The sequence below is a fragment of the Podarcis liolepis genome, assembly GCF_965112155.1.
Source record: "Podarcis liolepis genome assembly, chromosome: 1".
Classification (NCBI taxonomy): domain Eukaryota; kingdom Metazoa; phylum Chordata; class Lepidosauria; order Squamata; family Lacertidae; genus Podarcis; species Podarcis liolepis.
Window position 1 is genome coordinate 30376050 of NC_139554.1, and position 17911 is coordinate 30393960.

At 43.0% G+C, this 17911-nt stretch overlaps 2 protein-coding genes across 6 annotated transcripts in view; one reads left to right on the forward strand and one right to left on the reverse strand.

Moving 5' to 3' along the window:
* LRRC74A (leucine rich repeat containing 74A) overlaps window positions 1–1587 on the reverse strand; it is a 31001-nt gene extending 29414 nt beyond the window's left edge. Inside the window, exon 1 of one of the 3 annotated variants that reach the window (XR_014525927.1) lies at window positions 1269–1566. Coding sequence is in view for 2 of the 3 variants with exons in the window: in XM_083502844.1 (XP_083358970.1) it covers window positions 1269–1305 (37 nt within the window). In the remaining variant the exon portion in view is untranslated. Of the gene's footprint in view, window positions 1–1268 lie in introns of all 3 variants that reach the window. The other 2 variants (XM_083502844.1, XM_083502843.1) reach the window with 2 other exon arrangements.
* Window positions 1588–1612: 25 nt separating this feature from the next.
* ANGEL1 (angel homolog 1) lies at window positions 1613–17911 on the forward strand. Of its 3 annotated transcripts, none has more exons than XM_083501975.1 (10): window positions 1613–1731; window positions 7291–7884; window positions 9067–9293; window positions 10052–10121; window positions 11142–11575; window positions 12769–12895; window positions 13282–13392; window positions 14816–14885; window positions 15725–15888; window positions 16569–17911. In XM_083501975.1, the coding sequence occupies exons 1-10, from the start codon at window positions 1716–1718 to the stop codon at window positions 16727–16729; spliced, it is 1974 nt and encodes a 657-aa protein (XP_083358101.1). In that variant the 5' UTR covers window positions 1613–1715; the 3' UTR covers window positions 16730–17911. The 3 variants fall into 3 exon arrangements, with proteins under 3 accessions (XP_083358101.1, XP_083358100.1, XP_083358102.1); XM_083501974.1 differs by lacking the exon at window positions 1613–1731 and adding an exon at window positions 4623–5208; XM_083501976.1 differs by lacking the exon at window positions 1613–1731 and adding an exon at window positions 5675–5944.

Genomic DNA, 17911 nt, shown 5'->3' on the forward strand with positions numbered 1-17911 from the left:
CAGACTGTACAAGGGATTTGTTGCTATACCTCGTCCAGCCAAATGAAGGAAAGGAAAAAAATGTGTTACACTTTATTTAATCTCTTTTTTTGCACAGGGTATTCAACCTCTTCCTTCCACTTATTGGGTTACTGAGCTGCACTTCTGCAACCTTCTTGAGTGTTATTCAATATTTAAGCTTGACACGAATGATCCCCAGTTCAGCCATTCAGGTATCGATACGGGTGGAAAAAAAGAGTGTTAGTTGAGGCCATTGACAGGTGTGTGTTGGGTTTATTGGTTTGTTCTTCTTTCTTTCTTGTTCTTGTATTATGTATTTTGTGTTTCTATCTTGCGTTTTTGAGTTGTGAACTGCCCTGAGGTCTACAGATGGAGGGCAGCATACAAATTTAATAAACAACAATAATAATAAATAACAAAATTGATAACCACAATTCAGAATGAACTGGGCTTCAAAACTATCTTGACTTACAATCAAAGATTCTGGTGGGTGCTGGGAATGGATGAAATAAAATAATATAGAATAAAGGATCCAAAAAAAGCCATCTAAGGTCAACCCCTTATTTTGAAAAGCGAAATGGGCCACCCAAGCAGGGTTGGCCCAATAATTTTTGCAGCAAAGGATAAGGTAGTGAGCTCCTTCCCCGGTTCCATATTCAGAAGCCAGCTGGATGGGCAGCTGAATGCTGCTTCAACACTAGGGATGTCCCCTCACTGTACCAGATGGCAGCAGGCAAGTGAAGGGATGCAAGACAAGCCATGTGACAACACCAAACAGGTAGGAGGCTTAGGTGGAATGACTGAGAAGCTACCACTGCCTCTACATAGCATCTGCTGCCCGAGGCAATGGCTTTACTATGCGAGCCAGATGTTCTTCCCTAATTCTGCCCCTCCCCCCAGTCCTATCAGTCCAGACAGCCTTTCTGTTGTGGTAGTGTGTAACCCTGTTTGGTGATACTTGTGGTTGGTTCTTCTACCTCAGCCTCACTGTTGTTGCCTGTTTCATCAACCTAAGATTCTTTATAATTCCTGGCACATGTGAGCATCACTTCCTAGTTTCTTTTTGTGAAAAAGATTGCTGTGGGGAAGGAGAGTTGGTTTCTGGACTCACTTAACTCTGAATACTTCAGAGTTTCATCAAGACACCAATGCCCTGCTTTTCATTTTTGGCTCTTATACATACACAGATAATTGTGATTTCTGCTAAAGCTCTAAGGGCATTCGTTTGGTGATTGCTGTTTTAAACAAAACACATACAACACTCTCACCTTCATCCTCCTCAAAGTCAAAGTTCAAAAAGTCCATGGTGTTGTTAAGGAACCAGGCGGTCTGCTTGTGGATTCTTCCCTTTCTTATAGTGTTATATGTAATTTATTGTGCTCTCTATTTCAGATTTTTTCGAAACAGAATCTTTACTGGAGTCACCCAACCATAACAATTTTTTACATCACAGAAACATTTCCATGACCTAAGGTGTCAGCTGGTGATGTGGAATCCCAGATGGGATTGTTTCTGATTAGGAAGACATTTCCTAGTCACTGGGACTGTCTCGAGTGTTGTGCATGCTGTTTGCCTCTTCTTGAGTTCAGGTCACTTTAATTTCATCTCAAGTATTCCATGACCTCATCTAGACATTGTGACTCAAGATATATAGTATCTACTATGGTCACATAGCTCAGACTTGCATCGGGTCTTCTTTGCTGAGCTGGATCAAAATGGATCAGAATTCAGGTGAGAGATTTTGTTTCAGAAAGTGATGCTGTTGATTGCTTAAGGTAAGGTTACCAGATTTTTTTCAATGGATCTGGGGACACTTTTCAACTTCAATGGATTTTGTATGGGGAATGATGTGTAAATCCGGGGACTGTCCCCGGGAAATGGGGACGTCTGGTAACCTTAGCTTAAGGAGCAGCTAAACCTGTCAAGGTTCTAAGAAATAATGTATGGTTCTGGGTACTAATGCTGCTACTTTTCATAACCCAAGTTCAGCTCTCTCTCTTTAAATCTGGTGATTTTTTTTACAACAACCTTGGGCGGCCGATTAAGATCAGCATATGGATTTGGCACCCTAAAGCCTATTAAATTAGCCAGATCACAACAATTCATGACACAGGTCAGAATTGTGAGAATTCTTCCCAATCACAACATTTAGACATGTACCATCTGTATGACACTCCTATCTGACTCCTTCATAAATAGCAGACATCTAAAAGCGAAGTGTAAATTTTTAACCATAATTTTTATTAATATTAGCTTTAAAATATTGCGTAATACAGTGGTACCTCTGGTTACGTACTTAATTCGTTCCGGAGGTCCATTCTTAACCTGAAACTGTTCTTAACCTGAAGCACCACTTTAGCTAATGGGGCCTCCTCCTGCTGCTGCTGCCGTGCGATTTCTGTTCTCATCCTGAAGCAAAGTTCTTAACCCGAGGTATTAATTCTGGGTTAGCGGAGTCCGTAACCTGAAGCGTATGTAACCTGAAGCGTCTGTAACCCGAGGTGCCACTGTGTAGGCATGAACGCTGGTAAGGTAGTGCTGAGCAAGAGTCTTCATAATAATAGCGTTTCTTAACGGACAGCAAAAATGGTAAAATCTGTTGCCATCCAAAAGTCGCATACAATACAGAAGGAAACCAAGATGAATGTGGTAGTGACATCTTTCCCGCCACAAAGTTGTTGAAAAGATGGTTCATTGGGATCATTATTATTTATTTATTTGATTTCTTACCTGCCCTTCACCATAAGGTCCTTGGACAGGTTACAGCAATTAATAAATACAATTATTAGGGTGGCTCATAAAAATTATATATTGAATGTCAATGGACAAGGTAAAGAAAATTGATGTTTAGACATGCTTAAATTTGTATAGGATTGGGCCATTAACACCCACTCTTGCTTTCTATTTTGGGTGCCTGTCAAGTCTCTGTTTTCTTGCTGCAAGTTGTGAGCTGCTTACAATTCTAATTAGCAAACAGAGACTGTTTTCTTGTTTTCAGTGACAGCTGCACTAGTCATAACTGTTAGACAAGAAGAAAGGCTTCTAATTATCACCTAATGTGACCTCTGATTTATTCCATGAGCATGTAAATAAATCCAAGACTGGAGCTGGTGATAGAGTTATTTTGGGAGTGATCTTGCAGACAAGCAAGGGGTAAATTTAGTAAAACCAACCCACATGGTTCAAGTAAATGACCCAGGCCTTACATGACAGGAAAAGGCAAAAAAAAATAAAATAAAATAAAAAATAAAAAGAGAGGAATTAATCAGAGCAGCTGGCAGTACTATTATTATTTTTAGGACCTTCTTAAATTAGGTAATTTAAAATAATGGAGTTAAAATCTGATAAACTGTTTTCATTTTCAAAGAAGCTCTAAGCCTTTGGATTGTGGGAGGAAATGGAAGCTGACTTTTTAAGTATGAGACACCAGAAGGAAACTCCTTCCCTTCCAAATTATTTTACTTTTTAAAAAACACTAATAAACAAGTATCATGTTTCTTTAATTTCGGGAAGATGTGATGGCCTCTTGAATGCTTCACAAACCACACAGTCCAGTTTTGGATTCATCAAGAATAATTATTAACCTTGATTCTGTGCTGCTAATGCTATTATTAAAATCCTCATAAAGCACATAACCAACTGCACAGGAAAAGGTGAGAAGTCTACCACAAGGATATGCTGAAGTGAGGTTTGTGTGTGTGTGTGATATTCCAGGAGATTCCTAAGGTGTGCACCTGACAGGCTGCTATGCTGATCTGCACAACCACGAAGCAGTGAGATGTGCGCTGAGCGCAGGGCACCTGAATTGCCTCCCAACGCAATTCCGTTGCTTCATTGCAGTACCCACCTCTCCCTCCTTAGAAAATTTGGGAAGCCCCAACAATTTATTTTTTACATCTGTATTGTGCCTTTCCTCTTAAGAAGCCACAGGTAGCCGACATTTGATCATAAGAGTACTAAGGAACGGACCCCAAGGGTCATCTAGTCCAAGCCCCTGCAATGCAGACATCTCAGCTAAAGCATCCATGACAAATGGCCATCCAACCTCTGCTTCAAAACCTCCAAAGAAGGAGAGTCCACAACCTGCTGAGGGAGATGGTTCCACTGTCGAATAGACTCCCCTTCCCCTTTCATCCTCACAATAACCCTCTGGGGCATGGGCACAGCCGGGGGGGGGCAGCTGGCCCCCATAAATCCATCAAAATCAATACAAATCAGGGCTCTGCCCCCCAAAAACAAAAAATCCTGGCTTCGCCCATGCTCTGAGGTAAAGTTAGGCCTGCAAGAGAGAGCGACCCACTGAAAGTCACCTATTATTATTATCAATTGAATTTATATACCAACCTATACCTGGGGAATCTCAGGGTGGTTCCCATAATAAAATCGAGATATAAAACCACAAAATACAAAAAATAAAATAAAAACAACCCAATACCCCCCTCCCCGAAGACATTCTATGCCTTTTAAAAGGGCATAGAATGTACGTAAATCAGATCAACAAAAGGCCTGGTTATTGGCTGTCTTATTTAGACAAGCTGCCCAGATGTTTAGAAAGCGTGAACGATTTTAAATTTGGCTTCAGTCTATCCTATAGTAGTGTGTTCTTATCTATCCGCATGCTCTTAAATGACGGCTGCAAACTTTTCAGGGATAATTTCATTATTTTGTCTTTATTTTAGCTTTGAGTGTGCCCCCTCCCAGCTACTAAAACCAAGCGGGTGTATACATTTTATGAACTAAGATAAATAAATGAACATGGGCTGACGGGGGGATGGCTTCCAGAGTTTCCCACAGAAGCGCCTGCTTGGGATATTCCGCATTTAGCCGCAGGCACCGGGGAGATCCAGCAGCGGGATCTGTACAGGTGCTCGGTCCCCCCTCACAGCCTCCGTCAAGCGGGCGGCGGAGACGGCGCCGCGTCCTCCCGAAGCCTCTCGCGCCAGTCCTTGAGCACCAGCCCCGCTTGCTCGGGGAAGCTCCTCCGGGCCCGCCAGCCTTCCCAACGCAAGGAAGGCCTTCGGGGCGCCGCGACGCCCAACGGCTCATCCCGCCCGCGCGCCGCTCCCAATCAGCCTGCTCGAGCCTCGCTGAGGCGGAGTCGGCCTCGCGCGTGGCCCACAGCTGGGAGGGGAGGCGCGGGCGGCATGATCGGGACCGTGCTCTGTTACGTGCTGCTGCCCGTGGCGCGGCTCCTGCGGGCTTTCCGAGGTAAACCCCCCTCCCCGCGCCGCCGTCCCTCCTTTTTTCCCGGCCTCCTCCTGTTTCGCTGCCTCAGAAAGAAGAGGCGGCTTCGGCGGCTCCTCACACGACGCGAGGGCTTCTGTCAGCCGAGGCCCAAGGCTGACAGGAATCCCCGCTGCCCCTCCGCGCTTCTTCACCAGGCCTGGTCGGACGACGCTCAGTTGGCGGCCTGGAAGCCTCCCCTTCTCCCCGCCTCAGGGACCCCTTTTTGCGAAGTCCGACCCCCCCCCCGAAGAACGTGGTGGTGGTGGTTGTTGTTAACAGTTCTGCCCTTACATTCACGAGGACAACATTATCTGTCGCCGGTGCTTTATTTCAGTATAATAAAATGCTTAACATCAGTGGGGGGCTGTGTTATTTTAAAACCAGATGGCCACTTTCCCATATGGGCAACCGAGGGGCGGCGGCGGGGGGGGGGAAGCAGGACAGGCGTGCCAGTTGTGGGCGGGACCCGACGCAGAAGTGGGCGGGGCAATGAATGCAAATAGTGCTTTTGTACCGTCGGCTGGTTTCTTCTACCCATGCTGTTTCTCTATCCCGCCGTGAACGGAACGAAAATGCACGCACGCTCAAAGAGGGTGTGTTTTAAGGTGTGCGTGGCTGCATGCGCACGCGTCCGGGGGGGGGGGATAATCCAAAAGGCCAGACGAAGAAGACTGTGAATCCCCCACTCCCGCCCCGCGTTTCCCTACCAAATGTTGCTGTACGTAAGATGCAGTAATTATGGTTTGGCTGGATAATGGCAGTGGGGAAAGAGATTAAGGAGGCAGGTGGTTTGGAGCGAAGTGTGATCGGGAGCGTAGGAAGAGTAGGCAAACGCGTGTATTTGTGGTAATCATGATAAATGAAACATATAGGTCTTTTGAACTGTTCAAAACACTTCAGATTTGTGTTGTAATCCTTTTAAGTTAGGTCGCTGTTACACTTAGCGTGAGTGAGTGAGAATGTATAGTTTCAGTTTTCTAAGTACAGTAGCCTAGCACTACCTTGTCTCCTTGTATGACTCTAATAACCAGAGTGTTAGGAGCTAGATATGTGCCCAATTTTCATTTTCTATGTGGCTTTGGAAGTACCTTTTTGAGGTATGCTTTTAATACATTCTCTCCCCCTCCCCCTTTTGAAGAAGGGGGGTACAGATGTCCCATTTCAGAATTTTCTAACAATTCAATGCTTTGAACTGTAAATGTATCAATTTTCAGGGCTCCAGCACATTGGAAAGTACTCTTAAGGGTTTGTCTTTCTCTGTGACCCCTGGCCCTAGTTTCTTGCATAATAAAGTTATCATCCTGCATCACACTCTACCCATCATGATGACAAATATTTTGCTACCATGTAATATCAGGTGACTAAAAGACAAATGTGAGGGAACAAGGATTAACATGCTAACCCAGAGAAGAGGAGTCATCTAATAGCCAGGCTAGATCCTATGCAGGAGATCTGTCTGGTTTGTTTGATTGGGATCATGACTTTGGGGGAGATTTTTAAACCTCTTCCCCTGCCCTGTTTTCTTGCTCCCTTCCAGTCTGAAACTACTGTTTCCTAAATACATATACCAGCCAGATAACATAGCTAAAACCTTTACATTCTGTACTACTACATTCTGTTCCAGTTCATGAGGTAATTCAATATCACTTGTTTAACTTTTCTATCTGTTTTAACAATGCCTCCTGATCTGGTAAGAATATTTTGGAAATGAATGTCTGTTAATGGTTACTTCTATTTGCACTCAAATCAATAGAAAATCATTGAGATTTTGAGATCAGCCAAAGTGATCAAGGAAGTCTTGATATTGCTAAACCCAAATGTTCAAAATCATGAACCTGCAACAATGTAGGACTGCTTTAGACAGTGGCATGGACTACTTTCCTGCCCACCTCCTCAGGATTGGTAAAAGCAGGTGTGCCCTACTGTGCCAACCTTTTGCTGATGTTTCTGAATTGTCCTCGTATCATAAACTGTTGAGTTCTAATAATTTTGTGGCACCTAATTTTGCTACCCTTTGGAAACGTGTTGTTTTAATCAGCATCTGCTGTTGGCTTATTTTGGCAGATGCTTTCTTTACATGTCGAAAGAACATGCTTCTGGCGAAGAGCACGACCACCCATATAGACGGCCTATCTGCTCCCATCAGTGGGAAGCCTGTCTCAGAGGAGCAGCAAGCCCTGCTGCAGCAGTGGCTGGAGGAAGGTGCTGGTGAGGTCCATGCCAGTGAGAGTGCTTCAAAACCAGAGAAGGTGCCCACGATATCAGAGGCTGAGTGGCTGGAGGGCCCAGAGCTGCTGATGACAAGCTTAAGTGACCTGAATGTATCACCACAATCTGGTGGCCAGGAGCAGCTGCCAAGTGAGGTCCAGATTGAGAGGTCTCCTGCACTACAGGAATTTGTAGAAGTGACAGGAAGTTTACCCGCAGAAGAAAGGGAGGCCTTAGGGGACAATGCTATATGGGCAGCAGTAAGGACACAGGCTGATCCTCAGATGGTTGAAGCTGCTCCTCTGTCTACAGAAGTGTGGATTGAAGACCCTGCAGTGTTAGCCTGGAGTCCTGCCCAGGAGACAGATGTGGGACCAACAGAGGGAGCAGTGTGGCCTTTTCAGAATGTTGGTCAGTTTCAGCCACTCCCATTAGAGATACCTTATCATGGTGAGTATAATGAAATAATGAATGTATTTTATCTTCTGATTTTGACTCTGCTTTCATAGAGCAAAACTTTCCAATATAATATGACTGTATGATCTTTGCCATGTGTGAGGCTGCAACAGAGCTGAAAAACACCAGTATTATCTTTCCGTAGACTCCTTCAAAGTTTTGCCTTGGAAGCATAGTCCATTGCTAGACTCCTTTCATGTTTGGATATGTTATTACTAGTTTAATGTAGTATGGCCAAAATTACAGCCCAAAAAGCATAGGCAGAAGGTTTTGTGAATAGTTGCCATCAGAATTGCCTGGCAAAGTAGTGAAAGGAGAGTTATTCGAAGTGTATTACTATCTGTGAAACAGATGACGTTTCAGAGTACAGTTGCAAGGAAATGAATCTAGTGCTTGTTTGAAACTTGTGAGCATTGCAGAATCTTTCTTCCTCAATACATTTAAGTCTGGAGGACTAGCTATCTTAGTCTGCTGCTGTAAAAATTCATCTTGTGAAGTAGGCCTATAAAATACCACACTCTATTAATCTTCAAGATGCCACCATGCTAACTTTGTTGCTTTTAAATACATTTATCCATTGGTCGCCTATCCATCTCTGCCAGTGGAGTACTTTTACAATCTGAATAATCTTTCTGAACGATTATATCATAGTTCAAATTCTTCAAGCAATTGGTGAATGATTAATCCATTTCGCACATAGCAGAGGTAACTTAGGGCCAAACTGTAAATATAGTAAATGTGTCTTTGCATTTAACAAGTACCTTTTAAAGTAAGTAGTAGCTTCTAAAAGATTGTAATTATGAGGATCACACCTAGAGAGGATTTAACTCTTTCATCCCCTGCTTTGGTCCTGGTGGAAATCACTTCTAATTGCATTGTGGGGGAGGCAGATTGGTGCTATTTGCAGTTTTTAAAACCATGCATGTGAAACGTAAGGGTGCATTTAACATCACATCTAATTTGGTCCATAGGGTCAAACTATTTGTGATGCTGGAGATCTGTGATCAGGATCTCCCACTGTATTTTTAAATTAAAAGCACCTGTTTGAACTTTTAGAATGGATTGGGGTTCTGGAAGGGGTTTTAAGCCTTTCCTCATGCAGTTTCCTCTGCCTATTCCCTCATCCCCCACTCCCATATTTCTAACATTTGTCTTCCTTTCTTTGTCATTATGCAGAAATTCTGTGGAGAGACTGGGAAGATCTTTCTGCTCAGGCTTGCATCCCAGAGTTGAGCTCAGAGGCTGGGTCTTTATTTGAATTCAGAGTCATGTCGTATAACATTCTGGCCCAGGACCTGATAGAACAGAGCCCTCATCTTTATATGCATTGCCATCCAGACATTATGAACTGGAGCTATCGCTTTACAAATCTCTTACAGGAGATCCAGCACTGGGATCCTGAAGTGAGTGTAACATTTGTATTAGGCACTATATTAGTTAGAGAGGAGAGGGAAATCCTAAGTATATTGCTCTTAGCTAGTGTCTGATAATATGGCCCCCAGAGTCCTCACTTGCAGCAACTGGAATTTGGGTCCTTCTCGCACATAGTTCACGTGACTGTAAACCTGTCTTTTAGTTTGGATTGTCTGTAGATTCCTATCAAGGGTCACTGAGAACTTTCTGGCTTTAGGTAGCACTATTCAGTCGCTCTGAATCTGTAAGCACTTTCACTTTCAGTCTCCCACTCTTTGAACTCTTTGCACCTCCTCTCCTTATTTTAAGGAATTTTTTGAATATGTAATTGCTTGTAGTCCCAAAGGATGCTGTATTTTCCCACTCTGTCGTAGGGGAAATAGGTATAGGGAAGATATTCAGTCAGAACTAGTTATAGTGAGGGAACTTAATCTGTTGCGCTGCCTTGGGAGAGCTGCTGCTAAGTACAGTATTTTTTGCTCTATAAGACTCACTTTTTCCCTCCTAAAAAGTAAGGGGAAATGTGTGTGCGTCTTATGGAGCGAATGCAGGCTGCGCAGCTATCCCAGAAGCCAGAACAGCAAGAGGGATTGCTGCTTTCACTGCGCAGTGATCCCTCTTGCTGTTCTGGCATCTGAGATTCAGAATATTTTTTTTCCTGTTTTCCTCCTCCAAAAACTAGGTGCGTCTTGTGGTCTGGTGTGTCTTATAGAGAGAAAAATACGGTATGTTCTCTGTTGCTTTCCAGATTCTTTGTCTCCAAGAAGTTCAGGAGAATCACTATTGGGAACAGCTGGAACCAACACTTACGATGATGGGTATAAGTAGTTTTTGCAATGGAGACTAGCTCAAGAATACTCCTATGGATTCCCCCAAGCACTGCTTTTTCTACACAGTTTTAGTGGCCACAATTTTTCTGGGATGATTTGCTTTACCCCCTGAATTTGATAGAAGGAATGGTTGTGGGGAAGTTGGAGCTTCTCTGCTATCTTTAATGTCACACAAGGATATCATCATTTAGTAAGAGGCTTGGTCTGTCTCTCCCATGATTTTCGGAGTGGAGTTTTAGCCTAATGCTGGGGATTAAAGTCAACATTCCTTTTAAAATAAAAAATGAGAAGCAGCCATGGGAGGCTGCAGTTAGGAACAGGATGCAGGAGGAGCTGCTTAACTTCTCTCCCTCCTGCTGTCTTCTCACTCAAAATCCTGCTCCTACCTGCAAGCTGTTTTTCCTGTGAGTCAGGATATGGATCCCAGCAACCCTTCTCCCCGCTAGTGGAAAAGCAAGTTGGGGAAACTAATTTTGTGCAGGGAAACATCCAGGCTCAAAAATGATTAAGCAGTCTTTGACATTCCTTTGCTCAAACTTGGGAGCTCCTGTAGCATCTTTTCAGTTTAACAAGGAAAAATTGTATGAGGAGACAGTTGTATGCATTTCCTCTATTACCTCTAGTTGAGCTTTGTGAATAAAATCATGCCAGGTTTAGAACTGTCTGACTTTTAGGTTGGCCCTTTTTTGTACCAGAGTAGGGAACCTTCACCCCAGACATGGTTCCCTGCCTTCCTGAATCTGCTCCAACTCCTGCAACAGTTGGATGTGTTTGGCTTGGCATGGTTTCACAATAGGAACAGGAGGAACATTTGTTGGCTGGACACTGTAAAAACAGAAGTGTAAGATCTCGATATAATTTAATCTTGCCTACAGAGACTTGCAGCCTAATCCTATGCAGATTTACTTCTAGTTCAGTGAGGCTTATTCCCATGTATGTGTTAGAGTTGCAGCCTCAAGTTCTTGGTTGTTTAAATTGATCTGATGAAGCCTTTTGTTGTTTGGCTAGGCTTCGCCTGCATCTACAAGCGGAGGACAGGCAGGAAGACAGATGGTTGTGCAGTCTGCTACAAGCAAAGCAAGTTTCAGTTGATAAGTGCTAGTCCTGTTGAATACTTTCGGCCTGGCTTGGACATCCTTAACAGGGACAATGTGGGTCTGGTATTACTGTTACAACCTTTACTCCCAGAGAGCTTGGGAGACAAATCAGTCAGCCCTTTGTGTGTGGCAAACACTCATGTCTTGTATAATCCCCGTCGGGGCGATATCAAACTGGCTCAGATGGCTCTGCTCCTAGCCGAGGTAGACAAGACTGCAAAAATGGCTGATGGCAATTACTGCCCTATTATCTTATGCGGGGACCTGAACTCTGTGCCTGACTCACCGCTATACAACTTCATTCGGAATGGCCAATTGTACTACCATGGAATGCCAGCCTGGAAGGTAAGCAGAGAAAGGGGATAGATGGCAACATCTCTTGACTCAGCTTAAAATGTATCGTGCCGTTCCTCTGTAGACTTAGCAGCTTCTGAGATTTTCTACCATGGTACCACCTTTTCTGTGGCTTTGGTCAGTTCACTAAGAGAAATTGAATGAGTTAATTTCTCTTGTGATAAAAAGGCCATTATTGTATTTGGGTCATAGATGCTACAGGAAGAAGTCCGTGCTAGAATCTATGTAAACTTGGGCTATCTGCATGACAACTTCCTGCATTGCTGCTTTAGTATATTAGCACAAAACATGAAGCTGGGGCGGTGGACAAAGCAGGCACAAAAATAGGAAGTTATTGAGAACAAAACTTTTCTACAAGTTAAATGAAATGTTCAAACAGATATTATGATACCTTCAATTTAGAACAGAGAGAAACTACTCCCCCTCAGTCTAGCTGCCCCCAATGTATTTTATGCATTTGAAAATAATAAACTTTGTGAAAAGCAGAAAGTCAAATGGGTGTATTATTCTATACTGTAAATGTGAAATCTGTTATGCAAATGGAACAAACTATGCTGGTTTTGCCGAATGGTCAGAGGGGAGCAGAATAAACTGAAGCTACCAGCATGTGTGGGCTGCTAGATAAGGGTGTGCATTGGATGCACATTGAAAACTGTCATGCATATACCAGTTTAAAATTACTGGATTCTAAACCTTTTTCTCTCCTTGAGACAACCACACATTTGCTGTTGTACCCTCATCTGCTATAGGCTAGCTTTCTAACATTCTTGATTATCCGGAAATAGTCTAGACTGGGTGCTTCCAGACAGAGGCATAGTATTATAAAAGCGTCCTTAGCAACAGGCTTCATTAACTTGCTGTATTATTTTTGGAAAGCGTAACTTGGGGTGGTGGGAGATACATGCTGGCATTCTGATGACAGCAGCACTGTACGGGTGCTTCAAAAACTTGCATGCAACAGCACCTTTGAACCCTTAATACACACCCTTCATTGGATTTTCTTTCTTTTGACTAAGTGACTAATTCCTTTGCTTGTAAATTCCTAGCGTAGTCACAAAACTGTAGATGTAGGTGCCAGTTTTTAAGCTTGTGTGTGTGGCTGCACCTACTATGAATTTTGCTGTATTTGAGAAGATTGTGTGTTTCAAAACACTTTTGTGTGTGCTTGTGTTCTGCCCCTGTAGGTGTCTGGACAGGAAGACTTCTGTCAGAACCCACACCAGCGGAAACTGCTGACTCCCCTGTGGCCCAGCTCTCTGGGGATTACAGACAGCTGCCAGTATGTCAGTCTATGCCAAAGCAAGAAGTCAGGTGAGCTTCATGGTGGAAATGAGGACAAGTGTTGCAGAGACTTGTTCTCTGCCATTAATGTACTGTCTGAAAGTTGCTAGTTTTTTGCACTCTAAAACCACCAGACTGGCTAAGAGCCTAACCACATATAATGTTACTATCCTATAAGTAATGTTTATTCATAAAAGTGTGTATTCCCGTCATCCATAATTGTAGGTTAGCCCCCCCCCCTTCGCTTTAACCAGCATTTGAGTTTTGCAATTGCATTTTGATGGTTGTATGGGTGGCAGTGTGGACTTGTACCTCCACTTCATGCAAATAACAACACTAGGTTGTGTGAAAATAATCAAAATCAACTTAAATGCTTCATTTTATTTCCCTCCTTTGATCTGCCTTTCTCCCTGTAGACAGGCGCAAATACAGCCGTGACTTCCTGCTTCAGTTCCGTTATTGTGATGTTGCATGTGAGCGACCTGCAGATCTGATCCTGTTGGAAGGTGTGACGGATGCCACGCCAGGTATCCAAAATTTCCCACCGCTTCATTCTGCAACTATGATACACCTAGTTGGGGCAGATCTTTTAATACTGAATGGTTTGGACTCACTAGCAGGGTTTGAGTAAACACTTAGAATTAAGAAAACCAGTATAAAGGTCAAGATGTAATAACGGGGAAATAACAAAGGGTAAGATTTACTGTGAAAATATGGTACAAAAATTATAAGATTATAACAATATTTAATTAGAAGATTATAAAATTATAAAATCAAAGTAGGAAAAAACAGGCAGGAGAAGTAAATAATTAATGAACCAGAAGAGGAAGTTGGGGAGGTAGAGATTTATACATTATTTTTGTGATAATACTGATTGTGTTGAATATAAAATTGTAAAACTTGATACAAATTATTTTTTAATAATAATAATAATACTGAATGGTTTGAGGCACTGCTGAACATGGGCGTAGCCAGGATTTTTGTTAGTGGGGCAGGCCTTTTATAAGGGGGTCAGAATCTCAGTTTGCTATGTATTTTTATTGAATTTTATTGATTGGGCAGGGGCAGCTGCCCCCCTTGGCTATGCCCATGCTGCTGAAGGTGTTCGTTGGTGGGCTGAAGCATCACCACATGCTTCTCTTGGTTCCCTGTGGCTCTTTTGAGGACTTTGTAGCAAACCTTGCATTCCGAAAAGAGTGTCAAATTTGGAATTTTGATTACATTTCCCCCTCTCTTTGAAATCTGCCCCATGCAATCTTCTGATTAAAAGATATTTGTGGATTATTCTCATCCTCTCCAGAGGACACCCTCTTGCGGTTTGGTAATGGTAGTCCATTATGTGCCAACAGCAAGTTAAGTCCAAGGATCACAAAACATAAGCATTGAGGCTTGTATTTTTCAAATAGCAATCAGCCTTCCATGCCATGTGGCAAATTTATTTTGAAATTTATTTTGATCCTGTTGGAAATTTATTTATTTTGAAATTTAGGACTGTTACAAAGGCAGCTTGTGTATGTCATGCAGGTTTGCTGTTTTACGAAAAAGTCTACAATTACTCTTGGGCATTCCTAAAGTGGTTCTTTCAATCCTGGGCAAAATCTGTTACTTGAAAGAGCAGCACCTTTACTCATCACCTGAGCCTTGTCTTGGTTTTATCTTGTTCCTGTTTGCGTATGAACTGCTTAATCCTGTTCTGGAGGTGAGAAAGCAGGAGGGGCCCATTTCTAACTGTGGTAGATGTTCTCACCTCCCAATCTCTTTATGCACCAATATATTTCATTGAATGCTGAAACCTTTACCTGTTCCCCACTCTCTCCCATTTTGCCACTTGGTCTTGACAATGTAGATTGTTGAAGCAGTAGTTTGGATGGGGTTACTAATTGTGAGTTTAACCCAAAAATTGTACGTTCAGTGGTGTATCTGATCTGGATTTTCTTTGGTGCATTGCAGACCGTCCTGCACATTGGCCTAAGGAGCTCACTGTAGTGAACAACTCTGATCCAGATCTGTGTTACTCAAGGTAACTTGAAGGGGAAGGGTGTTGGGTCCCATGAATGAGACAGTTCCATAGCCAGGATTGTTATCTTGAGAGCATAGTGGAGTCACCTTTGGTTGAAGGGGATTGTATGATCCTTGTCACAAAGCCTATGTTAGAGTCAAGGTTTTCTCCAAGGAAAGGGGGCTGTGTTTGCAAGAGCAAGTTAATCTTCATACTGCAGTTGCTCTCTGGGTCACAGGAGGGAGTTTTTCTTTTCATTTGTTACAATGAAATGAATTGAAACCAACCATGGGTGGGCCAAGTGAGAATCTCTCTTGAAACTCAAATTGAGTGGTACCTCGGGTTAAGAACTTAATTCGTTCTAGAGGTCTGTTCTTAACCTGAACCTGTTCTTAACGTGAAGCACCACTTTAGCTAATGGGGCCTCCTGCTGCCACTGCTCTGCTGCTGCACAATTTCTGTTCTCATCCTGAAGCAAAGTTCTTAACCCAAGGTAATATTTCTGGGTTAGCAGAGTCTGTAACCTGAAGCATATGTAACCCGAGGTACCACTGTATAAGATTAGATATATGCCAGGATAGTGCAACAGTTATAAAGGCTACACTAGCTTGGTCCCACCTTAGCAAGATTTAGGGCTCTGAGCAGACTCCCCTTGAAAATAGTCATTTATCAAATAGAGTGTTGTAATCAAATTTAAGGGAGTTTCCCTAGGATCAGACAGTAACAGGAAAGCAAATGTCTGTGGAAGGCAGAGTTGAGTAGTTGAATAGTAGTACTTTTAAAGTGCTTTTCTTGCATTAATTGAGTTTCTTCTCCTCTTCCCCATGTTTTGGGGATGGGGAGCTGTTTCTCCTGTACAGGTATCCAGGCAGTATCCAGCATGGCCTCAACCTGACTTCTGCCTACAGCCACTTCCTGCCTGAGAGAGGTTGCCCTGAGATTACAACCATGCCAATGGGTGTCGGGGCCACAGTTGATTACATCTTCTATTCAGCAAAGCCTGTCCAGAGTGATAATGAAGAATGTGAGTGTTACAGAACTTAAATCTCCTGTATGGCTATACTTTGTGTATTTCATCAGAGCTTTTGTGATGGATGGACTGCCTGTCTGTCTCAGCCTCAGCCCTTCAGTGAGCCACTGGGGATGGCAGTTTATGTAGTCATAAAATGCATAACTCCCCCTGTTTTTCATCTGGCTATTACTCTGCAGTGAGTTGCAGTGGTGATCATGTAAGTGCTTTGCTTCTTACGGCTGTTCCTTTAATTGTTATTGGAACAGACTATGGAAAGCCCCTGCCAGTGAGTGTAGACATTACTGAGGCAGACAATTGGTATAAGGCAGCTTCAAAACTGCCGTTTTCCTGTTTTCCTGGTTCATATTTTATTGAATGTTGAAAGATTTGGGAATATGAGCTGAATACACATCTAGGATATTGCAGTCAGGGAGGGATGGTGGTAGAATTAGAAAGCAAATTGGTTATGATTTTGAGAGGCTGTATAAGTGTGTCTGTGTTAGTGCATTATTTAGTTACTGAAAACAGTGTTTTGTGTGTGTGCCCATGACAGTTGCTAATATCAGTATTTTTACTTTTTGACACTTTCATTGCAGTCTGTCTGTGGTTGAGCTTATGCTTCCGCCACGCCACATGGGGAATGAGTGTGCATGCTCTGTGCTCCTCTTATTGCAACTGTGATTCATTTTCAGGTCGCAGGATGTACCAAGATGGAGCCCTAAAGCTGCTTGGCCACCTCTCCCTCCTCTCTGAAGACATCCTTTGGTCAGCAAATGGCTTGCCAAACCCTTTCTGTTCATCTGATCATCTTTGTCTGCTGGCCAGCTTTGGCCTACAGATCTCTGACTTCTGATCATGTGCCAGATCTCTAGGACTCTCGCAAGAGTTGGTCTGAATGGGAAAATCATGCCGTTGAAGTTTACATTAGCTATCTTTAAAAAAAAAAAGCAAAAGCTATTTATCTTCCCCACCCTCACCCCTCCCCTTTTTGAGATGTCCTTGTTCGTTTCTCCCACACTTCTTTTTTCATGAGGAAATAACCTGAGTTCACCCAGAATACTACAGTGCTTCACTGCCAGTTTATGGCTGCTGCACCAGCTTTTTTTTCTCTTTTAACAAAGTGTATCCTCCAACAAATTAGCAGATTTCTGTCAGCCTGGCAAGTATGCTTAGCCACCATTGCTTAGAAGTCAGCAGAGCATGTCTTTGTACACCACAAAGACCTTAGCAGGACTAGAGATGATTTGAGCCGGAGTCTAATCTGGGCTTCATTCTTTTTTCTTTTCATTACAAGCAGCAGTTGGCCCATACATTACTGTTTCTGTTGCACCTAGGCCAGAATGCTGATGATGATTTTTGCAAGTGTGCAAAACATAGGGCTTTTTTGAAGTGCTGGTACTGCTCATAACCTCCAAAGGTGGGTGCTTGTTGACTGAAATGTTGTTTCTCTTATCTGCTTGGAAGTAGCATCAAATCAACCCGTGTCAACTAACCGTACCCTGTGGAGGTCACCTTGCCAAAATTCAGCTCTCCTGCATGAACATTTGGAAGCCGCCTGCTCATGCTGTAACAGACTTTTATCTCTGCTCTAAGAGCCCGCTTGGATTTTATGCTCAGGTTCTTGAGAAGGCTGTTTTCTCTCTCCCATCAACTTGTGACATTTTTGTTGCCTCTGGTGGCACTTCAGGGAAGAAAAAGACTGACTAAATGTGGCAAAAACCCAAATGAGCGCTGCTTTGTTCTTTGTTACAGCTTGTAAGCCACAGTACTGGGTACCTCAACTGGTCCTGGCAGTTGCTGCTCATTTTTTCCTTTATCACCAATGAATTGTGACAGGAGCATGCGGCTGCAGAGTTAAGGCCAGCCTCTAAATAACCCACATCCTTTCCTTGATACATGGAATCCACAGGATCAACTTCAGCTTTGTGTGGGCCATGGCACAAATTTTGTGGGGGGAGGGAACGCATTGGGAGTTGTCAGTATTTTTAATGTTTTCTTAAAATTTGAAAAAATAAAATAAAATTTTATAATTTCA

Coding starts and splice junctions, on each gene's coding strand:
- ANGEL1 (XM_083501974.1), top strand. CDS start 5,145: ATGATCGGGACCGTGCTCTGTTACGTGCTGCTGCCCGTGGCGCGGCTC. Junction 14,886..15,724: donor CCAGATCTGTGTTACTCAAG/GTAACTTGAAGG, acceptor TCTCCTGTACAG/GTATCCAGGCAGTATCCAGC. Junction 15,889..16,568: donor CCAGAGTGATAATGAAGAAT/GTGAGTGTTACA, acceptor ATTCATTTTCAG/GTCGCAGGATGTACCAAGAT.